We start from the raw sequence: 24,410 nt of genomic DNA on the forward strand, positions 1-24,410 counted from the left end.
ACATAAAACCATTTTCTGTATAGATTCTATATAGAACCACACACAGCTCGTTCTCCATCAATCTGAAGAACCGCTTCACGATGTAAAGAACCATTTTAGCATGCAAAGGGTTCTTTGAGCATCCATGGTTCTATAGAGAACCACTGTCTTTGTTAAAGGACGTTTGAGAGTGTCTGATTCTATGGAAGATTCATTGAAGTAGAATTATTATAGGAAAAACTCCCTCAGAGCAAGAGGAAGAAACCTTGAGAGGAACCAAGACTCAGAAGGGGAACCCATCCTCCTCTGGACCGCACTGGACAGCAAACAGCGTTAATATAAAATATTAATATACAGAAACAGGCAGCGATGGACGAAGAACACAAACCATGTACCTGAGTTAAAGTTGAGACCCCCAAGGTAAAATATTACCTCCCTTTAGACCTCCACTTGAGTAACAGTACTAAAGTATTTCCCTTCAAATGTACTTAAGTATAAAGTAAAAGTACTAAAAGAGGAATTCTGGCTCTGATGTCCTGTTATCATTTTTATAACCAGACTGGCTTCATGAACTCATTTCAGGTGAAAGTCCTCCAGCGTCTCTCTTGGTAAACCAGTCTTTTAATAGAACGTCATTAATTAGTGACGCTGACGTCTATTAAAATGATCAGAAGCACAAAACACTGAAGGTAAACAGTTTCCATCAGGGAGAACCGAGTAGCTCTGAAATCACTTTTTACACACAAGCAAAGTTTCAGTTTCAGATTTATTTACAACTTAGTTCCAAGTTTAAGTTGAATAAAAACTGGCTTTAAACTCAGGATCACAGATGAGCTCCTTTACTATGTTGATCTGTAGGCGTCTGTTCATAAACATAAACCAGCCCAAACTCATTTACTATAAAATGAAATGGTGTTTGTAGAAATTCAGAAAAAAGCCGCGTCAGTCTCGACTGCATATGTGGACATATTTCTATATTGTGCTCTATTTACACAAAGTTAGGTTACTTCATCATTTATGTTGAACAGACTCTCCCAAAGTTTTACGCTGCTGCGCTGACGTTGAACCGCGTGCTGCACTGGGTCGGTATGACCAACAGGTCAAAACCAGCTCTAAACAAAGTGACCGCTGGGCCCTGATTGGTGCTCTGGCTTTGCGCTTCTTTCGTTTTGACATGTGACGTTTTTATACACACAGAAACCAAAAGGAACCACAGATTTCTCAAAATGTAGGAGGGGAAAAGTCGGATATTAGACTCTGAAATGTAGTGGAGTGAAAGGAAAAAGTCCAGAACGGAGAAACTTCAGTACAGATACACCAAAAATACTAAAGTACAGAAACTCATTACAGTTACTCAGTTACTCAGTTACTGTCCACCACTGGAAATGGGAAAAGCAGGTGAAGCAATGGTTATAATTAAACAGACTGAGTCTGTGCAGCAGCAGCATCCCCAGAAAGGTCAGTTAATGCAGGTGACCCAGATAACGGCCCACATACCACATGTAATGACGGCACAGGAGTGGGCCAGATGTGGTTGCCAGAGCCACTACAGGGCCACATCTCAGCCACCCAGGTCATTACAAAAGCTGCCCTGCAGGATGGGAATGTCGCACAGTGCCATGAGGCTCAGGGAGAGGTGGCGTTTAACACTCAGGGACTACCAGCTGCTGATGCCTGCGGCCTTGATGGGATTTGAACCGACGCTTTCCTGATATATGAGGAAAATCTTAGCCCATTCCAGCACTCAGCTCCTTCTGTTTACAAGCCTACATGTTCAAAATGTTCACTACACCGTGACTAACGTAAACTACACCGGTCAGGCGTAACATCATGACCACCTCCTCGTTTCTACGCTCACTGTCCACTTTATCAGCTCCACTGACTGTATAGCTGCACTCTGTAGTTCTACAGTTACAGACTGTAGTCCATCTGTTTCTCTGATACTCTGTTACCCTGTTCTTCAGTGGTCAGGACCCCCATGGACCCTCACAGAGCAGGTACTGTTTGGGTGGTGGGTCATTCTCAGCACTGCAGTAACACTGACGTGGTGGTGGTGTGTTAATGTGTGTTGTGCTGGTGCGAGTGGATCAGACACAGCAGTGTTGCTGCAGTTTTGTCCACTCACTGTCCACTCTATTAGACACTCCTACCTTGTCGGTCCACCTTGTAGATGTAAAGTCAGAGACGACAGCTCATCTGCTGCTGCACAGCTTGTGCTGGTCATCCTCTAGTCCTTCATCAGTGGTCACAGGACGCTGCCCACAGGACGCTGTCGGCTGGATACTTTTGGATGGTGGACTGTTCTCAGTCCAGGAGCGACACTGAGGTGTCTGATCAGCAATGCTGTGTCTGATCCACTCAGACCTACACAACACACACTAACACACCACCACCACCACGTCAGACTAACAAGGGTATCTTAACTTTTGGGTCTCGGTTGTACTGCGTTCATGCAGTCACGTGCAGTTCAGCCCTCCGGCCTGTAGGTGGCGATATTGGGGAAACGGTTCTTTAACAGTAGCTGCCCCTTTATTTACTTTTTAAACCCTGGGTGAAACGGCAAAAGAAGAGTTTTTAAATCAAATAAGGTATAAAATCTCATGTTTGAGGCTTAATTTAACCAAATGTCTCTGCTTGCAGGTTTTGCGGCGCAGTGATATTCAGCGTCGTTTGACTGACTGGGCAGTTTCTGGGTTCGAGGCTCGGATAAGTCGGGCTGTCAGTCGAGGTTCGGAGCTGGTTCGTATTCTGCGCTTTTAATTACGAGTTATAAGCTCGTATAAGCGATTTTACACAGTGTCCCTGTTTATAAGCGCTTTATTAAAGCTCCACTGTGTCAGATGGTGGGGTGATGGTGTCTCAGGCGACGCTAAAGCGGCGATCTACCTCTTACTCGAATGAACCTTTACGGCTGCGTTTGAAGGGCAACTCCACCGATTTTTCAAAAAAACTGTACATGGCTAAATATTTAAGATGTAAACAGGGTCATTCAGTGCGGTTCGGTGTGAGACGCTGTTCTAGATAAACTGACCGAGTCAGAGCTGCTCACAGTGGTGGTGATGGGAACCAGACGTCCCTCTAAAAGCTCCTACAGAAAGTTCCTACATGAACTGGTTCTGAATTCACTGCCTGATGACTGAGACGCTGTTTTATGAGAGTTTAGAGAACTTCAACTCCATTCATGGTGGAGGGAGACATGCAGGGCGCTGTGCGGCAAAATAGTCCCCAAAGAAAACTCATTATTCCACTATTTTACCAGGAGACTCGTGTAGTTTCTCTGGTGGTCCTGGATGGTAAATAAAGTGTCTATATCTGTGTTGTAGTCATGGCGACGCCTGGTTACCATCACTGTCTCATCACTGTCCCATCACCACTGTAAAGACGTCTGAACCATCTCACACCAAAGCCCTCAGAAGCCATCATTTCTTTAGCATATATAAGCTCAGAAGACTTGTGTAGGTTCTCTGGTGTTTCTGGACGGTAAATAAAGTGTCTATATCTGTGTTGTAGTCATGACGACCCCTGGTTCCCATCACCACCACTGTAAAGACAGCTGAGTCTCTACAGCCAACCATTTCACACCAAACCCCTCTGTTTACATTTTAAACACTTAATTATGCAGAATTTTTTAAAAATTGGTGGAGCGTCCCTTTAAGGTTCAATGGAAAAGTGCAGTAAGCAGCCTGCCTAAGCTTTTCCTCACACACACACACACACACGTCAGGTTCTGCTTGTGCTGTAGACTGACTGATTTACATCACTGACTGTGAGCTGAAGCTTGCACTGTAGTCTGGGGGGGATTTTGACCGTCTGATTATTCACCGTCCCCAACTTGGATAAATGCCGTAAATTCAGATCATCCAAGTCCATTTTAATGACTGGGGCCTGAATTTTTCACCTCCAGAGTTCTGCACTTTCACATTTGGTTGATTTAAGGTTATTTATTAAGGTGAACTTGAGTCTGTGCTTGTCCACAACCTAATATTTAATAATAAACTGTTTTTTACTGACAACACAAACAACGGGAGAGAATGTGAAATTATATGCAGCAGAAAATTACATGCACACTTTAAAAAAAGCTTCATTATGAAGGCCTGTTTAGAACCATGAGTTCTATATAGAACCATTTCCTGCTTAAATGGCTCTTTGCAAGGTGAAATGGTTCTTCAGATTGTGTACATATATGTGTGTGTGTGTATGTATGTATGTATGTATATATATATATATATATATGTGTGTGTGTGTGTGTGTGTGTGTGTGTGTGTATGTATGTATATATTTGTGTGTGTGTGTGTGTGTGTGTGTGTGTGTGTGTATCAAGCTTGGAACTATATTGAATCATATACAGCACATTAACCGTTTCACCATGCAGAGAACCCTTTAAGCATGCAAAAGCTTCTATATACCATAGAGCTCATGGTTCTAAACAGAACCATTGCCTTTATTAAAGAACTTTTTTTTTTGCCAGAAATCTGATGTACATATTACCCTCCACTTTACTCCAGAAACTTTGGGTCTGAAGTTCTGGGTCTTTAAGAGTTACGAGGAGATACGAGGTTTTGATCCGACAGCAGCGATATGTATATATTGCCCCATGTGTCAAACTGTTGTCTGTAAAAATGGACAAAAATCCAGATATACAGATAAGCCGGGCTTCAAGGTGGCTAAAACTCCTATTGTCAGCTGTATGAATGACGTCTGCCCGTGTCTGTAGGTCACATATGTGATAAACTTATGTTCACGTTTCTGTGTGTGTATTTCAGTGAGCAGGGCTCTGCCAGGTCTTGCGGCATGCAGAGTCTATCCGTGCAGGCGCTAACCCTGCGACAGCTGGGGCGACTGAACTCTCTCCAGCTGCTGTCGCCGTGGTGCCCACGGACGCTGCACGCCCGCCAGCTGTGGGGCTCGGCCGCCCCTTTGGCTCAGCGGTCAGCGGCGCTGACCAAACCATGGGACGGACCACGGAGCTGGATGCTCCAACAGACGCGGCTCAAGAGCTCCAGAAAGAAAGGCAGGCACGGAGCCGCTCAGGAGGAAGAGGAGGAGGACGAAGATGACGAGGAGGCTAGCGACTATGAGGATGAACTTCAGGATGACCCCGGCCTGCCTAAAGACTACAAAGACTCTGAGAAAGTAGTTCAGTCCTTCCGCTTTGACCTCATTATGAAGGCTGGGCTGGACATCCCTAGACAGTAAGTGGATGCTGGACATGCTGTGAATCCTTTAAAAGCAGTGAGGTTTTCTTATGAACAGGACCTCACAGTCATGGGCCAGGAGTAAATCGCAAAAACTCCATGTCCATTCTGTAAAACATCTGACCTGAGAATGGAAGTGTGGGAGTACTCTCAGGACACTCTGGGAAACATAAGAAGACCAAAATTGTTAAAGGGGAATTCCACTGATCTTTCAAAATTTCTGCATAATCCACTGTGTGAGGTGTAAACAGAGAGATTCAGAGGGTTTGGTGTGAGATGGTTCAGACGTCTTTACAGTGGTGGTGATGGGAACCAGACGTCGCCATGACTACAACACAGATATAGACACTTTATTTACCATCCAGAACCTCCAGAGAACCTACACGAGTCTTCTGAGCTTATATGGAGTGTTGATGATGGAAGAATAATCTGAAATCTTTAGGGACTATTTAGGGACCTCACAGCGTCCTGCATGTTCCTCTCCAGGGTACATGGTCAGTTGCCCTGATGTGTCAAGATTTCATGATGAACTGACCATATATATATATATAATGTGTGTGTGTGTGTGTGTGTGTGTGTCTGTCTTCTGAGCTTTTATATGGAATGTTGCTGATGGTGAAATAGTGGGGGGGCTACAACACGCTACCTGTACCCCTGTTCACCATGAATGGATTAAAATACATTTAAGCCAAAACTCTCATAAAACAGCGTCTCAGTCATCAGGCAGTGAATTCAGAACCATCTCATGTAGGAACTTTCTGTGAGGAGCTTTTAGAGGGGGACGTCTGGTTCCCATCACCACCACTGGGAACAGCTCTGACTCTGTAAGTTTATCTAGAACCGCTCCGTTTCCATCTCAAACATTTATGTAGAATTTCTGAGAAATCAGTGGAAATGATCATATAATGAGTTGCCTTATTTTAAGTCAGTAGAAACAACGGGTGATGGGTTTTTACACCATTTGGAAACATTTCATCATGAAAGGACCAATAGAAATGCTCCAAAATGACTTGGAATGAAATCCCACTACATTAATTTACACTAAAGTTTAGAACTTATTTTTCCTTCTCATGCAGATTTTCACAGCTTCAGAGATGCAGTGTTATTATGGCAGTGTGTTTCTCCCTCTGCCATGTTTGACTGGAGTGACTCTCGTTTCTAAGGCCGTTCAGATCTGCTTATTATATTCTGCTGTATTAGGTGTCACCGGTTGAGATGGTTTGGACAGGTGTTGAGGAGGAATAGTGGATATATTGGGCAAAGATTGTTGGAGATGGAGCTGCCGGGCAGAAGGAGAAGAGGTAGACCTCAGAGAAGGTTTATGGATGTAGTGAAGGTGGACATGGAGATGGTTGGTGTGAAAGTAGAGGAGGCAGTGGATAGGGCAAGATGGAGGCAGATGATCCGCTGTGGCGACCCCTAAAGGGAGCAGCCGAAAGAAGAAGTTTCTGAGGCGGATGTCTTTGGTGATTTGGGCTGGCGTTTGTCAGGTGCCGCAGGTAAATACTTACTAAATAGACCTGACAGTCTGCTTGTCTTCCTTTCAGTAAAATTGAGGACGCTTTCTACGACAACAAGCTGAGACTGAACGGACAGAAGCTTGTAAAGAAGAATAAAATTGTGAGTAAATCCTTCAAATGCGGAAATTCTACAGCAGATATTTTCACAGCTTGTTTTAAATCATTCCAGCTGTTTCATAGCAAGTAATTATTCATCCAGCATCATTTAAAATGACATTAGAACAAGTTGTAGTATTTAAAGATTTCCAGAAATGTTAATATTAGAATGCAGTGGGGTTAGAGGAGTGGTAGGATCTCCAGGAGAACAGATTAAGCAGTTTTGTTTGATGCTGGTGGTTGTTTCTCAAACGAACAGAACAAATTACAGGGGAATTCCACAGATTTTTCAAAATGTTCCCATAATTAATTCACTGAGGCCTAAACAGTCATTCAGTGGTTTGACGTGAAGTGAGTCATTGTGGAGAAACTTGCCTCCTCAGATGTCTTTACAGTGGTGGTGATAGGAACCAGGGGTCATCATGGCTACAACACAATCTGAAAAAATACGTCTTCTTTGAGGACGATTTTGCCCGCATGTACCTCTCCACCACGAATGGCTTTTAAAAATAGGTTTTAGACTAAAATCTTCTCTCTAAACCGTCATAAAACAAGTCTCAGGCATCAGGCAGTGAATTCAGAACCATTTCATCTAGGAAACTTCTGTGAGGAGCTTTTAGAGGTGGACATCTGGTTCCTATCACCACCACTGTGAACAGCTCTGACTTACTGTGCGTTTCACATCAAGCCACTTTGAACGTCTGTGTTCACATCTCAACAGTTATGCAGAAATTTTGCAAAATCTGTGGAATTCCCCTTTAGTCCCAGAGTTAGGCCTGTCCAGTAGAAGAGCTGAGGAACATTCCTACTTTTGGCTTAGAATAGTTTGCCAATCTGAGAAACCCTGCTTTGTGAGCTTCCTCCCAGGATCCTCATCAGAGCTCTAGATGATCCGCTAAGGCTGGTTTCAATGTTCTTCCTTAACGTCTGGCTCCACCTGCAGGTAAAAGTGGGAGATACGCTGGACCTGATCATGGGAGAGGACAAAGAGCTGGACACGGTCATACTAAAGAGAGTCATTCTGAAGAAAGTGTTGGGGGAAACCAAGGACGGAGACAAACAGAAGGTCATAGTGAGGAGCTGGAAACATCTCCGACTTCCCAAACAGGAGACCTACAAGGAATAAAAGTTGCCTGTGAACAGATTTTTGGGTTGTGGCAGTTAAAATGAAAATTTGTACCACGTGTCGCTCCAGTTACGTATGAAATTAGTATAAAAGGACACGAGAACATTTTTACCAGGAGTAATTTTTGCTTTTCAGCACAACCTTAATCTTCCAGCTGCCTTGTTACAGAGTTTCTCACAAAACTGCAGCTTCACCAGGAATTTTAGGCTCTTCTGTTCCTAATATAATGCCGAAATCTGATCATGGAAACTGTGTAGGTGCATTTATGGCTGACAGGTACTGGTGTTTGTTTATTTGTTTTGAAGGGGGATGTTTTCTGCTACTAATATGCATCTAATACCTCTAATAGAGCCTTCGATAAGGCTTATGGAAAAGGTCTTAGTTCTTCTACTGGTATTTTTGAGAGAGTGCCATTAATTATCTACTAGATGGTTTAGTAAAGTGGGCGTGTCACGGCTGTTTGTGTAACTCCTAATTCTGCTGGTTACTTAATAGTTTTGATCTGCACTTAAATAGCCAAATTAATTAATTAGAGTTGAGACTGTTTTCAGAGCAGTTTTACTTCTGAAAACTGAGATGTTTCACTGCAAAATAATAATAATAATAATTATTATTATTTAGCTACTACTTCACTTACACACACAAAGCTTGCATAATTTCTATAGAAAAGCATTGACACTCTGGAGCAGCCACATGTAAGCCTAAGCACACCATGCCCAATGCCAAGCATGGGCTACAGGGGTATAAAGCTCCCCAGCATTGGGCTGTGGAGCTCCATCCAATACCTTTGGGATGAGTTGGAGTGATCCAGAACTGACCATCCAACATCAGCACTTGATCTCAATAATGCTCCATCAAATCCTCACCGCAAGGTTCCAACATCTAAAGCCTTCCCAGAAGAGTAGAGGTTGTTAACTCACTATTAACACCATTTTAGAAGAACCTCTGGAGGAACAGCTGTCTATAAAGGTTAGAACATGTGGAGAAGCTTTGACCGAATCCTGTTTTACACATTTTTAGTTGATGTTTGTAAGAACAATCCTATTGGGTTTGGAACCAACAGCACCCAGTTGGGATGAATGCATTTGTCTAATTCGATAACAGAACCACGTTTAGCCACTTTTATTGACATTAGCAATATTATCTATCAAGATATTCAAGGATCACATGACGGAACTACCGAGAACAAGTCTTTCTTTGCTAAATTCATACATATTTCCACCCCCACCCCCACTTACAATCCTTGTGTCAAAGGTTTTATTGAAAAATTATTGCAAATAAAATGAGAAAATTAATGAATCTGACAGAAGTCCATTTTTGCTTGTGCACCTCATGTCCAAATATGTTCTTACCTGAATCCTGAGGCTTAGTGATTGCTAATTAAACAAACGATGTTTCTCCACAAATGTAATTTTATTTAAAAATAGTGACAATCTGTTTCTATATTTTATTATAGACTGCAGGTAGGACATATGCTCATAAATTCAGAGTTAGAAAAAAGACCAGTGCTGCAACGTTGCTACAATTAATTAAAAACAAAAATATATATCACATGTCTCTGTCCCCGCCCCACTCCCCGACTAAAGTGACCTATATTGTCTAAAAGGTAAATGTTTATACTTTATGTATGTGTTTAAGGCTATGATAGCTTATTAGAAGTTGGAATTACAACAATAGTTTGGCATATAAATAACACTAATATGTCACTATCAGTCGACAGTGTCTTTAAAGAGAACCTCACTGTCGGGAGTTGCAGCTACATGTTACAAACATATCCTGTACAAGGACCACTGATGTGGCCTCATCCTACATGACTGGGCATTTTATATACGTTTCACTATGCAGCTTCAGCTTATGGACTTGTGCAAAGAAAATACACGTTTGTGTAAAATATAAGGACAGACAGATCAGGGGCCTCAAGGCATCTTGTTATGATCATGACACAGTGCTGTTCGATCTCTTGGCCTTTTTCAGAATGTCGCATTTCTTGCGATTCGGGCGCCTGCATCGCTCGTCAATGCTAGGTACACATTCGTAGTGCCAAACCTCCTCGATTTTGTCCACGGGATACACAGCCTCCACGTAATGGCGTATGAGTCGAAGGCGCACAGGGTCGAGCTGCTTCTTGTTGCAGGCACCGGAGTGGTTGTACTGAAGCCTCAAGTTTTCCTGCGTAAAAAGCTCTGGAAACAGGCGCACGAGAAGCCGGGCGGCAAAGTTCCCAACGGACAGACTCTGCTGAACTATTTCTCGAACTTCGGCGTCCGAGAGAAGGTAGGTGGAAGGCACTGGAAAGTCTGGGGTGGACACCGTGAGGTCTTCTAGAGGGATCTTGCAGAAGTCTTTGCTACTTTTCTCGGGTGGTAGTGAGGGCACTTCGAAATCCTCCTTGAGGCGCTCTGGGTTTAGTGGGTTGATCTGGCTAACGGTCCCAAAGTCTCTAGGATCGAGTTCTTGCTCAGGGACGGAGACTTTGCGGTGTTGCTGATAGGACCGACGCTGCTCTGTGTCCCTTCGCCTGCAGCGTTCGTCCAGCTTGCCGACAAACTCAAGCGTCCAGACGCGGTCGTTCTTGGCCCTAGGGTAGAGCAGCTGGACATAATGGCGAATGAGGCTGACCCGGACGGGATCCAACTGCTTCTTGCCCAAGGAACCACTGCAATTGTAGTGTTTACGTGCATTTTCATACGTGAACAGTTCAGGGAACATGAGGACCAGGAGGCGGGAGGCGAAGTTTCCAATAGACAAACTGCTGTTGTAGATGCTCTTTAGCTGTTCCTTGGTGAGCAGGTACTCTTGAGGAACATCAAAATCTGGTAGCGGGATGTTCATTTCGTCAAAATCAACAGGTTCCAGCCAAGACTTCTTCGACCTACGATTAGGCTTGTCATAATCACAAAGGTCACTGACCTTGACTATGGAAATGTCGTCAGGGAGGCAAGCAGAGTCGTAGCTCTCCTCATGGTTGTTGTCCAGGTTACTGCCATCAGTGGGGGCATTCTCAAGAGCTTCCTCCATTCGCTGGACGCACAACTGCATCCAAGTGTCTTCAGGTATATCTGGAAAATTCGCCTCCATGTACTTGCGTATAATGTCCAGTCTGTCTGAACCGATAATCAACTGTCCCACAGTGCTGTGACCCTCAGGCAGCCTACCCTCTTCAAACACTTCTGGAAAGAGTCTATTTAAAAGAAACACGATGAAGTCTTCAGGTGAGGTGATGTCATCAGGATCCTCCCCAGTGTCTTGAGTATCAAAGGCAGCATCTGATTTGGCATTGCCAAGATGACTACCATTGTTGCTGTTCTCTCCAGAGTCAAGCGAGAGTCTTTCGTCTTGTCCTTCCTCATTGATGAAATGACAGCCATGGTTTTGGACCACATCAAAGCCAAGGACCACTGGAGTCTGTTTCCCACAGATCTGCCCACTCTCCAAATCCTTCTGAGCCCAGAAACGATTGAAAAAGTCATTGATCTGCATGAGGCACTCGGTCTGCCAAACGTTGCCATTCTTGACCAGCGGGTAGCAGACCTCCACATAGTTGCGTATGAGCTGAAGGTGCAAAGAATCCAGAGTGCGTTTACTTGCAGCACTGCAGGATTTGCAACCATGTGCACATTCCTTGGCCGTAAAAAGTTCTGGGAAGAGTTGGACTAGCAGCCTGCAGCCCAGCTCACCAGCTGTGGAGGTTTGCTCCATCAACTGAGCGAGCTCCTCACTCGTCAAGAGGTATTCTGGTGGAGGCTGGAATTCCATAGGCATCTCCGCAGGCTTGATCTGCTTCTTGATGCGGGTCACCTCCAGTGATAGGAGGTCGACCTTGCTGTGCAGCTGGGTCATGCTAGAGTTTAGGGTGTTGAGGATGAAGAACATCTTCTCAAAGAGCGGGTACAGGTGGGTTTCCGAGGATACAGGGGATGCAGTGGACTCTGCAGCTGAAGGGGACTCAAATCGATTGTGCTCCCCTGGGCTGCCCAGCTTTGGGAAAATGATGCCATTGTGGCTGACACGGATTCCAGGCTCGTGCTGTCCAAGCTGGTCCAAGCTGGATGTGGCCTTCTTCTCAGTGATACGGTGGGAGATGCTGTACAGAGGTTTCCTGTATGACAAGATAGTTCTCTCTTGAGGAGATGACCGAATGCCATGTGACTTGGGCGTGTCCTCAGAGCCTCCATCTTGGAGGTGTTCTCCAATCTGCGGAGGGGAACAAAGAGGCTGCTGTGAATGACTCACTTAACCGGGAAAGTTCAGATAAAACATGCTATGGAGAAACTGTTTGAACAAGCAAGGAACTCTTGTTGTTGCTGTAGAACTTTAAAAAGACACACTTTTGTACATTTTAGTGCACAATAACTATTTAACATACTGGGGAAAAATAAAATATAAGATGTGGCCTGTGCAAAAGTTATGACTCGTTATGTTAAACTGGAAATAAAAAAATATATAAATATAAATAAATATTTATGAATAAGCATTTAAAAAAGCAAATAAATAGAGGTTTTTAGATATTGCAGAAAATGCCATGTTTAAGAGTGTTCTCTGTAGAAGATGTGTTAACTTAATTTTTATGTAGAAAACAAAGCGTGCCATTTTACCTGGGGGGGTTAAAACTTATGTATAACTGTAAAGGTCTCATATAATCATTCAAACATTGGAAATGAATGTTCCAGTGTTTGGAATCAAGGTTTTCAATCATATATAGCAGAATGGTGGCAGACAAATGTATAAAATTATGGGAATATGCTGGTCTGATGCAACTTTACAAGTTTATACATTTCATTAACAGGAAACTGCAAAGAAAAATGTATCAATTTTAGCCAAGTCCAGAATGAACACAGCTGTAGACAACTGTAAAACAACTGCAAGAAGTTATACAAAAATACTCTTAATGCCTCGAGGCAGACAACATGGCAAACATTTCTATAAATAGATAATTACAGTATGTAATTTCTGTTTTAATAATTTCTTGTTGGTGACAAAAATCTTGAAATACTAAATATAATTAAATGATTAATAATGAAACGCGATTCCAAATTCTGAAGAGAACCGGAGAATTTAGGTGCTACACTGCTGAAAAATAGGTACCGAAGGGTTCTTTGAGCTACGCTATAGAGCCACCACCTTTGCTTGAAAAAGATATTTGTGATTCTGAAGAACCCCAAATTCATGTAGAACTTTTATATGTAGAACCTTTTACAAGGTCATGAATTTAGGGTTCTTACTAGAAATAGGTTCGTTAAAGTTAAAAACGGTTCACACACACATCTCATTTACAAGAACGTTTTGCTAAAGAACAACCAACTGTAAGGTTCTTCGGGGAAACCAAAGATTTTCCAAGAAACCCTTTTTAAGGTGCAGCGTGTAAGATTTAGTGGCATCTAGTGGTGAGCTTGCAGATTACAACCATTTGAATGCCCCTCCATCACCCCTCCCTTTCCAAGCGTGCAGTAGAACCTACCGTGGCCGTCAGGTTCTTCCTTCTTTGCTGACGGCGATTCCCCCGCCCTCACTTTTCCTTGTGCCAAATAATAAACATGGTCCTCCATTTGTCAAAATCTGGGTTCTCAAACTTCTCACAACACAAAATGGTCAGCCAGCACCAGCAGCAACCACCAATTCTTCTTCTTTCTACATCTCCCAACCGGCCGCTTCTACATAAGAACGCAAGTTGCGCCCTCTAGAGGCAGTGTATGACAGTGTATGACTGAAGAGCTCATTCTAGGCTATCGAAAACACAACAATTCGTCGTCACAGGTGATCATACACTACCCCCTAAATCTTACACACTGCACCTTTAATGGTGAAAGGCAAAACACTCATTTGTGCACACAAAACAAAAACACAGACATAGACTACAGATATTTTAATATACACAGACAGCAAAAACATCCATGATATAAATTTGTTACCAGTAAGAATTATGGATTCCATATCACTGCTGTTGGAACAAAACCTCGTGTCTCCATTGTTGTAGTTTTTTTCAGTTTTTGACATCATTTGAAAACGCCTCTTGTCCTTCATGGCAGCACGGTGGCGCGGTGGGTAGCGCTGTCGCCTCACAGCAAGAAGGGCCTGGGTTTGATTCCCTGGCCGGGCGGCCACGGTTGGGCGGCCATGGTTTTCCCCCACAGTCCAAAGACATGCAGTCAGGCCAACTGGACATGCTAGGTGTGTGTGTGTCTATGTCTGTCTGCCCTGCGATGGACTGGCGACCTGTCCAGGGTGTATCCTGCCCAGTGACCGCTGGGATAGGCTCCAGCCCCCCCCGCGACCCTGACGGAGAAGCGGCTTAGAAAATGCGTGTGTGCTGTCCTTTACGCACATTTTCTAAACCGCTTATCCCTCTGGGTCCTGGAGCCTATCCCAGCGGTCATTTAGCAATGTTTCCAATTATCCTGACTGCATATCTTCGGACTGTGGGAAGAAACCGGAGCGCTCAGAGGAAACCCACACAGACACGGGGAGAACCTGCACACAGAGAGGACCCAGCCAGGGAATCGAACCCAGACCCTTCTTGTTGTGAGGCTACCTGCTACGCCACCGTGCCACTCTATACACTATATGTAAATTTCATGATGAATGGACCAAAACAAACGACCCAAAATTACAGACTCACATTAAAAGTAAAGGTTTTTTTCTTCTCCTGCGAAGTCACAATTTCAGAGATATGAGGTTTTGTTCTGACAGCAGCGTTTTACACCGATATAGACTGAAATGGCAAAAATGAAAATGATTAGGATTAGAGCTTTAATCCGCTGTAACGGCTGTGCTTTTACCTTTGCCCTCTTCCTGCAGGAGGAGCGGTACTGCTCTGCATTAAGGCCGTCTAAACTGATGTGTGATGCTGGTCTTTTAGTGAGCCGTCGCGTAAAGCACTCCAAACTCGGTGTCTTCTCATGGTCAGTGCTGTCGTCCGTGTCCTTCTCAGCCTTAACATCTGACAGAGACCAGCATCCATAAACATGCTGCTTAGTTATAATTTCCACAATACTGATCACTCCATCACACTGTTTTTCACAGGGTAACCAAAGGCTGTGTTCACTCAGCAGGTAAAAGCGGCCCAAATCTGATCTTTTTCTCCGTATGTGACTCACATGTGTGTCTGTGTGTCGGTGTGAATAGATAAACACGCATTTTCAATTCCAGTTTGAGACGCTTTCATAAGTGGTACTGAAGTCCGATGCGTATCCGATCTGCGGCAATGCGACTCAGTCTGACCGGCCAGACTGGAATTCGTGCGACATCTCTGTCAATCCAACCTGACATTCTTCATAATTTCATGCTGCTGAGACTCAAAACAATTAGGCTGATGTTTCTGCACCAAAAAATTAGAACAGACTCATCGCGACCGCCGCGTGTTCGAAGAGTGGCCGAACGTGTCCGGAGGAGAACGAGGCTGCAGCGTCAAATACAAGGTTAAAGAATCCAAGGACGCGAACCAAAGAAGTGACCACGGCCGAATAACGTGCCCTTTATACGGTGAACTGCAACACATTCTGGGTGATGAGCCCAGCTGTCAGTCAGTGAAGCTTCATGATGGCTCCTGTGATGCTGGGGAAGATGAGGCTGAACCTCTGGAAGCGACTGCCGTTCTTTGGCGGTTGTGATTGTTTACCTCTGGATGAGCCGCCTGAAGCAGCGTGATGTTTAGGAGCTGATCTGTTCAGGCTGTCAGATCACAATCGAAAGATTCTGTGAACATCTAATCAGAAAAGTCAGATTTGGTCCACTTTTACCAGCCGTGTGAACGCAGCCTAAGTGATGTGAAGGTTAAGAAGCTGTAAGAAAGCAAAGCAGGAAAGCAACACTTCACTGAAGACAAGCAGCGATCACATAAAATCCCCTCTCACCTTTCTCAGGCACTGTCCCGTCTGTGTTAACGTCAGGCTCAGAGGAGCTCATTTCCTGCACCAAGAGAAAAGACAAAACACCCATAAGACACAGAGGCTTAGTTTCAATAATATGAGACTGCTTTACCGCTTCAGCAACAAATGTGATAGATAACGTGCACTATATCATGATATCATAATACAATATAATGCTCAAATTAATGTCACAGAACCGCACATCTATCTCAGCATCTCATCCCCTTGAAATTCTAAGGTTCTGCTTTCTGAGATGTTAAGCTTTTGCATTCCTAAGAGCAAAACCGGTATGTGGAACACGTGACAGTCTAAATGTACCACATCAAAATCCGACCAAAACTGCAGATGATATTTTTTTGGAACAGGTCAGAAGCAAGTAGAACATTTTAGTCCTATGAACTCACTTTCTTTTCAGAGTGTCACGTCTTTTTTTGTTGTTTCAAAAGTTCTAACGTAATTTAATTTATATTACTGATATTGACAGTATTATTAAAATATGATGCTTCTTGTCATAAGAAAAGCCTAGATTAGAAAATGAAATATATATATATATATATATATATATATATATATATATATATATATATATATATATATATATATATATCTCCATTTTTGCCATTTTCAGTTTTCTGCATGGTTTGAGTTGAGCAGCCGTCCTTTACATTGGGTGAAAATTTCATGATGATTGGACCAATAGAAATGCTCCAAAACTGCTTTGAGTAAAATCTCTTTCCATTGACTTGCACTGAAAGTAAAGAACATTTTGCCCTCTCCTGTAAAGTTAGTATTTTCGAGATACTAAAGAAAAAAACTACACACACAAACACACACACACACACACACACACACACACACACACACACACACACACATATATATATATATATATATATATATATATATATATATATATGCATTTAAAGGGAATCAGCTGAAAAGGATCATGATCATGATGTTCAACACACCATTAATTTTCTTTTCAAAAGATTTTCCCCAATAAACAGAAAATTGCAACAAAACAAGGAACACAAACAGTTCATACCCGTAATTTGTTATAAAACATAAGCTAAGCGTTGTAATAGAGTGTCTAAACTCTCAGAGCGTTTCATTTAATGCTTTCTCAATTTTTATTACACTTTTTATTATTTACTGATTTTTCATAACATTCATTTCTTGCTTCGGGACGAATCATTTTCCAGTGTAGAGGTCAGTTTTAGGCAGTTCCCTGTAGGTCAGACAGAAACAACGTCAGAGCAGCCGGTCAGTCTAAAGGCCGCGTGAGGTTGTGCGTTATATCAGAAATGTGACTAATGAGCCAAAATGTCTTATTATAGAATTAGGAAGAAACAGAAAAGATGGGCGAATGAGTCCAATTAATGTTCATGTTGTAATTAAGCGCCCATCAATTCAACCGTTCACTGTGTAACGAACTTTAAACCTAAAATTTAAGAGCTTCCATCAGACAGGCCGAGTTTCAGCAACACGTTTTCATGTCTCATGAAGTTTTAGACTCTTTTCCCGCAGTCGCTGAGCAGAGCGGCAACATGACAAAGAAGCAGAACCTGACTGGTCCTTTCCTGTGTATGCAAAGTGCTGATTGGCTCGCAGACAGAACCTTATAGAGCCAAGTTAGAGTTTGACTTTGGAGCCAGAACCTCTTTATTTTCTAGACCAAAAATACACACCACTTAAAAAACACCTCACACAGTATTAAGGACCCAGTTTTGACAAAAACAGACAGAACCTTTAATTCCAAACAGATGATTTCCCAATCCTGCTCCCGGAGCTACACCTTTTCCATGTTTTCCTGCTGTATTTAACCTCAAGAAGGGCTTGAATACGCAGCACTATAGCAGGAAAGCACCATCAGTGTGTGCACTGCAGCAGGGAGAGCCTGCGTCTTCACCCCGACACGCCCTTGTTTCACCCTCACGTACGGCTTCACTGAGCTGATGCGGTGATTCAGGCGGGAAAACACTAAAGTGTGCCGGACATGGTGAGATTTGGACCGTCCCAAAGTCCACTCGTATGCTTTTGGGCACTCATGCGTGCGCTCATGTGCTTTCCGGCACGCGTCCAAGTGCCTCCCACTTCTCAAACGTGCAAAAAAAGGCCGCAGTAAGGCCCAGACCCGTTTCTTAATCCTACCCCCACCCCTTGTTTTTAAAGGTCATCTTGAGTGATGAGGGGCAGTGGTTGAGATCTTCCCTCTGAAATGAGACCCTCTAATAAAAGAGCATCACTTCATTATCAGCTACTAGCGCCGCTCTGTAGGCGACCCTGCCCGTCTGCAGGGACAGCAGGGAGGGGGAAGTTCAGCTCCTCACTGCTGGGCTTCAGTTACATTTAGGGATCTTACGCCTTCAAAGAGGGGGGCAGTAATTTATTATCACCCCCCCTAATTCTTCAGTGATATGAAGCTGAAGTCAGAGATTCTCCAGATTCAGTTCAATCGTTCCATTTAAGGTGGATTGGAAGTTTTAGCTTCTAGCTACCGAGACGTCGGCACTAAGAGCCATTTTTTATGCTTGTTATGAAGAAAAAGACCAAAATAAACAAACGACACTAAACTCAGGTAAAAGAGTGGAGAGGAAATTCTCACGTTTGTGGGTTTCTTTGGTCTCGTGTTCTTCGTCTCCCCGTTTTTCTTTTTTTCTCGTATCTCTCTGCTTGGAGGGTCAAGTAGCCCCAACACCTCGCCCTCCCCCTGTATCTCAACAGGAATCGGGACAGCCCACCCCCAGACGTGAACGCGGAGAACGGAGACGTAGGGCTAAGTGGTCAGGCGGAGGGGTGAAATGGGACTGGGCCTAAAAGCACACGCAAAGAACCCTTAACAAACCATCAATTTATCTGTTTAGAGCCACAGACAACACACCGTCCATCGATCTGAAGAACCATTTCACCAGGCAAAGAACCACTTAAGCATGCATATGGTTCTTTGAGTGCTCATGGTTCCATATAGAACCACTGTTTTTACTAAAGAACCCTTGAAGAACCTTTAAGAGTTTAGAACCGCATACAACACACCGTCCATCGATCTGAAGAACCATTTCACCAGGCAAAGAACCACTTAAGCATGCATATGGTTCTTTGAGTGCTCATGGTTCCATATAGAACCACTGTTTTTACTAAAGAACCCTTGAAGAACCTTTAAGAGTTTAGAACCGCATACAACACACTGTCCATCAATCTGAAGAACCATTTCACCAGTCAAAGAACCACTTAAGCATGCATATGGTTCTTTGAGTGCTCATGGTTCCATATAGAACCACTGTCTGTACTAAAGAACCCTTGAAGAACCCTGTCTTTAGAGTGTAGATCAGGAGAACAGTGAATTGTGGACCCTTGTTTGTCCGCGCCTGCAGCGCTGAATCTCGCCGCGGTCTGACTGGGGGGCGCTGCTGCACGCCCCCCCGTCCAGTCCACCAAGTCCACTTCCTCATTCTTCCACCAGCAGAACCCACGAAACCCGGCCGCAGAGCGCGGCTCCCCGGCCCGCCAGCGGCTGCGGCGGAGCCCGGCCCGAGCCGGAGCCGGAGCCGGAGCCGCAGCCGCCCCGGGGGTCTCCAGCCCTCCCAGCGCGCGGGCAGAGGGGTCCGTGTGAACGCGCTGTTCTCTCTCCCCCACCCTTTCGCGCGAGGAACTCTCGTGCGTGACGCGGCAGGGAAAAAACCCAGAAGAACAAACAAACAAACAGCACCTCGCGCGGCGAGCACGCGCGCAAACTCACCTTTTCTGCTCTCGTGCTCGGCGCTTCACCGACTGGCAGCCATGCTCGCGCCCCTTCCGTCCGCGTGAGGCTGTTTTGTGTCCACGGATTAAAGCCCTGCGTGTTTCCCTCCGTGCGCGAGAGCGTGCGCGTGTGTTTTTTTGCCCTCTCGCGTGACGTGACGCTGCGTGTGTGTGTCACTTCCGCACAGCCCCGCGTGGCTGTGGACCCGCAGGAGCAGCTCGCGCGGAGAAAAGTGGAACTTTTTATTTATTTCTGCTGTTTTTGTTTTTTTTTTCTTTTTCTCCTTCAGCAGCTAAAAGCCGCTCAGACCCGAGCCTGGAGTCAGTACCGCACGCGCGCGACTTAAATGATCTGCAGAGCATCGGAGTGGTTTGGTACGGAGCCCCGCTGGTGACATCCTCTATAAATAACAATAATGCGTGGCCACGACTTACTAAGGCGTAGGAACGAGGTCCTAATGCGTGGCCACGACTTAGTAAGGCAAGGGAATAAGATGATTAAGTCGTGGGAACGAGATTGCGGCTTACTAAGTCATGGCCACGCATTAGGATCTCGTTCCTACACTTTACTAACTCATGGCCACGACTTAATCATCTCATTCCCCTGCCTTACTAAGTCTTTTTTTTTTTTTTTGTATTCGTACAGGATGTCGGCAGCGGGGCTCCGTAGTTTGGTGTGAGATGGTCCAGACGTCTTTACAGTGGTGGTGATGGGAACCAGGCGTCGCCATGACTACAACACAGATATAGACACTTTATTTACCATCCAGAACCACCAGAGAACCTACACGAGTCTTCTGAGCTTATATGGAATGTTGATGATGGAAAACAGTGGAAAATCTGGAATAATGAGTTTTCTTTGGGGACTATTTTGCCGCACAGCGCCCTGCATGTCTCCCTCCACCATGAATGGAGTTGAAGTTCTCTAAACTCTCATAAAACAGCATCTCAGTCATCAGGCAGTGAATTCAGAACCAGTTCATGTAGGACCTTTCTGTGAGGAGCTTTTAGAGGGGGACGTCTGGTTCCCATCAACACCACTGCGAACAGCTCTGACTCAGTAAGATTATCTAGAACACCAAACCGCTCTGAACGACTCTGTTTACGTCTTAAACATTTAATAATGTAGAATTTTTGAAATTTCAGTGGAGATCCCCTTTAAGGGTGTCCAATAGGCCCTGCTGAAATAAATCAGCACCAGCCTGGTCACCCCAGCATGATCAGGCTGGTTGACCAGCATACCACTGAAACCCAACGTATCGCTGCTGTCGGAAGAAAACCTCGTATCTCCAAAATAGAAACTTCACAGGACGAAACCTACTTTACTTTTAATGCAAGTCAATGGCACCAGACTTTTCCCCGAGTAAATTCAGGCTGTTTCTTTTGGTCCACTCATCATGAAATTCACACACAGTGTAAAGGATAACGGGCGGCGCGGTGGCGTGGTGGGTAGCCCTGTCGCCTCACAGCAAGTCGGGCCTGGGTTTGACTCGCTGGCCAGGTAACCCGGCCCTTTCTGTGTGGAGCTTGTGTTCTCGCTGTGTCTGTGTGGGCTTCCCCCCACAGTCCAAAGACATGCAGTCATGGTATATTGCCCCTAGGTGTGAGTGTGTCTGTCTGCCCTGTGATGGACTGGCAACCTGTCCCAGGCCTTGTTGCTCCCCCTCATGCATTGTATGTTGCAGCTCAGTGGCACTGAATGGCCCTTTTTCCTTTCAGCTGCCGCCACCCAGTGGACACAAGTTGATCTACAGCTGAAGTTCATGTAGTTCATGATTCACAGGCTGTCTATATTTTCAGTATTCAGCCTAGAAGACATTCCCAACAGAGCAGTATAACCTGTTTCACAGTATTGTTTTCATTACATCATAACTTTGGGGTGACGGGTTCAAAGTTAACTGTTACGCCCAGTGAGCTTCCACAAGGCAGAGGACAGTTTTTCAGTTGTGTTTATTTCCATCATTTGGTAAAACTTGATAAAGGACTGTGTGTAATATTAATGATGCATTTCTATACTGTGTATTATGTTCCACTTAAAAGGTACAACAGATACTAACCTGCCTTGTGTCTACAGTCCAGGTTGGTGAAGGAGGTGTAATGGTGTGGGGAAACTGAAGGCCCTGTCCATATACTATCTCTATCTATCTATCTATCTATCTGTCTGTCTGTCTGTCTGTCTGTCTGTCTGTCTGTCTGTCTATCTATCTATGTATCTATCTATCTGTCTGTCTGTCTGTCTGTCTGTCTGTCTGTCTATCTATCTATCTATCTATCTATCTATCTATCTATCTATCTATCTATCTGTCTATCTATCTATCTATCTATGTATCTGTCTGTCTGTCTATCTATCTATCTATCTATCTATCTATCTATGTATCTATCTGTCTGTCTATCTATCTATCTATCTATCTATCTATCTATCTATCTATCTATCTATCTATCTATCTATCTATCTATCTGTCTATCTGTCTATCTATCTATCTATCTATCTATGTATCTGTCTGTCTGTCTATCTATCTATCTATCTATCTATCTATCTATCTATGTATCTATCTATCTATCTATCTATCTATCTATCTATCTATCTATCTATCTATCTATCTATCTCACTGCTGTCGGAACAAAACCTTTTATCTCCAAAATGGTAACTTTACTGGAGAAGGAAAGAACACACATTACTTTCAGTGTAAGTCCATGGAACCAGACTTTTTTTCCAAGTCAGTTTGGCCGTTTATTTCGGTCCATCCTTTGTGGAATTTACACACAGTATAAACGACAACATGCGTTTTCAAATTATGTCAAAAGCTGAAAATCTACAAAAATGGAGATACAAGGTTTTGTTCCAACAGCAGCGATATAAACATGTGTATGTATATATACTCACCCTGTATATATATACCAGAATTTGTTCTTGGGCCATTAATTTTAGTCCATTAAATGTGAAATTTACACACAATGTAAACAATAACAGGCATTTTTTAATTGTCAGAAGCTAGAGGGCGCTCCCGAGCGATTCCAAACTGAATGGGTTAAGATGGAGCGCTTGAGTAAAATCATAGTTTGTAAATGCTTAAATATTCCTGAACACAGATCAGCGTAAAACATTTTAACTCCGATGTTATTAACACTTTTAAACTCGCGTTATAGGAGTTTAAAACGGTGCCTCGTCGTTCATGATGTCAGTGAGCACGAACAGCCAATGAGCTGCTCCGCTGGCCAACCAGTCAGCACTCGGTAGCAGTAACGTTTAGCGTCCTGCTGCCCAAAACCCGTTTGCAATAGAAAAAAGGAGCCAGGTGAGTAGAAATCCATCCTCTACTTTCTAAAATGAAAGGAAAGTTCTGGGCGAGTGATTAGAAACTATTTTAACTGTTCATTTTTAGTCGTTAAGCTCCAGTCACTCCCGTTGCTTGTGGGCCCTTCTGCTGTTTTGCAGTCCTGTTTTTTATATAACGGGGGAAATAGGAAGCGGCCAGGCTCCTCGTAAACCGGCTCTGATGACGCTCATTCCCAGCCTGATGATGCACTACAGAATATTGCAAAACACGCCAAACATCATAAACTAAACTTTTTGGCCAGAAAGCCTCGGAAAACAAACAAACTCGTAGACAAACAACGTAAAAGAGAAAAAAACGGTAGAGTGAAACCCTTCACCGCCATTCAGTCCCAACAGGAATGTCTGTTCATCTAACTGGTCCAGCCAGTTGACGTCGGATTCACCAGAAGAGAAGCCGCTCACACGAAGACTCGCTCTCGCCTCCATGAAGCAATGTTCCTGTCCTGCCATTAACTATGGCGCCCTCTGTGGCCAATGTGCCGTGACGCACATTAGTAATGTCTGTATTAAAGGCATGATGTGTGGATGTGGAGCTCCAGCAGACGGACAGCAGGTCATTATTCAGGTAATGGAGGATCTGCCTCCGTGACATTACCGCGTGGCTGCTGGATCCATCAGGCAGTGAAGCGCAGAGCCGGTACCGGGGGTCAGCCTGCGTTAGGGCGGGGAGACTGGGGGGCCAAATCATCACTAAAGGGCCCCGCAATCCGGCACTATTCATTCAGCACGGCTCATTAAAGTGTCGTTTAAGCTCATTTTAATCTCACACTGAGACGTTCTGCCAAACAGAGAACCTTTTCTCCCCTCACCATACATTCACATACATGCACAGAATATTTAAACATAATTGTTGGTGAAATTAAAGTCTAATGTCTCCTTCTGTGCATGGTTTGGTTGATGTATGTGTCCTTTTAATGGTTAATTTGCATTATGGGCTTATTGTAAGCAATGATGATTAGGCACTTACATGCAAATCTGTTACTGAGACCTAATATAGCTGCTTACGGAGAAGGAGCGCTGATGAATCACACGATAAATGGGGCATTTGTAACAGCGAGGAAGCGCAGGGCCGTTCTCCGTTTGGAGGGGAAACCGTGTCATAAAGGTTTCAGGGCTTAAAAAGATGTTTCAAATATCAGACACAAAAAGCCGGAATGTGCACTCACATACTTAAATAACACCTTTACCTTCTGATTCTCTGGTTTTCCCCTTTGATCCTGTTTCATCGTCGCTCTGCATCCGTAAAGCAGCTCAGCACAAAGCCAATTTCCAACGTTTGAGAAACCGTTTTTAATTAAAACAATATTTTCCAGAGGTTTAACTTTGGAATTTGTATAAAACAGATTCATGTTTACTTTTTACATCATTAACGTTAAGCTACATTAAAAAAAACATGCATTTTATTTTAAAAATTCATTTGTCACACATTTTGGTCTCTGCTGTTATCAGGACTCTTATTCTACATTTGAACACAGTAATTTCAGCTCTATTAAACTGCCTCTTTGGGTCGAGGCTCATCAGAGAGGAAGCGGCTCAAGGCATACCAAGGCGAGT

General features: G+C 43.9%; 2 protein-coding genes across 3 annotated transcripts; one reads left to right on the forward strand and one right to left on the reverse strand.

Moving 5' to 3' along the window:
• The first annotated feature begins 2,483 nt into the window (after positions 1–2,483).
• On the forward strand, positions 2,484–8,161 carry mtres1 (mitochondrial transcription rescue factor 1). Of its 2 annotated transcripts, none has more exons than XM_017718262.1 (4): positions 2,484–2,567; positions 4,743–5,171; positions 6,722–6,794; positions 7,734–8,161. In XM_017718262.1, exons 2-4 carry the CDS (start codon positions 4,771–4,773, stop codon positions 7,914–7,916), a joined length of 657 nt encoding a protein of 218 aa, XP_017573751.1. In that variant the 5' UTR covers positions 2,484–2,567; positions 4,743–4,770; the 3' UTR covers positions 7,917–8,161. The 2 variants fall into 2 exon arrangements, with proteins under 2 accessions (XP_017573751.1, XP_017573750.1); XM_017718261.2 differs by having other exon boundaries at positions 2,505–2,718.
• Positions 8,162–9,023: 862 nt separating this feature from the next.
• On the reverse strand, positions 9,024–19,654 carry bend3 (BEN domain containing 3). Its single transcript, XM_017718242.2, has 4 exons — positions 19,518–19,654; positions 15,767–15,821; positions 14,693–14,853; positions 9,024–12,110 (listed from the first exon to the last, which is right to left on the reverse strand). The coding sequence occupies exons 2-4, from the start codon at positions 15,816–15,818 to the stop codon at positions 9,852–9,854; spliced, it is 2,472 nt and encodes an 823-aa protein (XP_017573731.1). The 5' UTR covers positions 15,819–15,821; positions 19,518–19,654; the 3' UTR covers positions 9,024–9,851.
• Between the last annotated feature and the right edge of the window lie 4,756 nt (positions 19,655–24,410).

The sequence above is a fragment of the Pygocentrus nattereri genome, chromosome 5 (genome assembly GCF_015220715.1).
Source record: "Pygocentrus nattereri isolate fPygNat1 chromosome 5, fPygNat1.pri, whole genome shotgun sequence".
In the NCBI taxonomy this organism is placed as follows: Eukaryota; Metazoa; Chordata; class Actinopteri; order Characiformes; family Serrasalmidae; genus Pygocentrus; species Pygocentrus nattereri.

Bases quoted from the DNA above. Each gene is read 5' to 3' on its own strand.
- mtres1 (XM_017718262.1), top strand. From the start codon at position 4,771: ATGCAGAGTCTATCCGTGCAGGCGCTAACCCTGCGACAGCTGGGGCGA. The intron at 5,172-6,721 runs GTAAGTGGATGC...TCTTCCTTTCAG, and splicing joins GGGCTGGACATCCCTAGACA to TAAAATTGAGGACGCTTTCT. The intron at 6,795-7,733 runs GTGAGTAAATCC...CTCCACCTGCAG, and splicing joins TTGTAAAGAAGAATAAAATT to GTAAAAGTGGGAGATACGCT.
- bend3 (XM_017718242.2), bottom strand. From the start codon at position 15,818: ATGAGCTCCTCTGAGCCTGACGTTAACACAGACGGGACAGTGCCTGAG. The intron at 14,854-15,766 runs GTGAGAGGGGAT...GGTCTCTGTCAG, and splicing joins CGGGACAGTGCCTGAGAAAG to ATGTTAAGGCTGAGAAGGAC. The intron at 12,111-14,692 runs GTAAAAGCACAG...TCCCCTCCGCAG, and splicing joins CCTGCAGGAAGAGGGCAAAG to ATTGGAGAACACCTCCAAGA.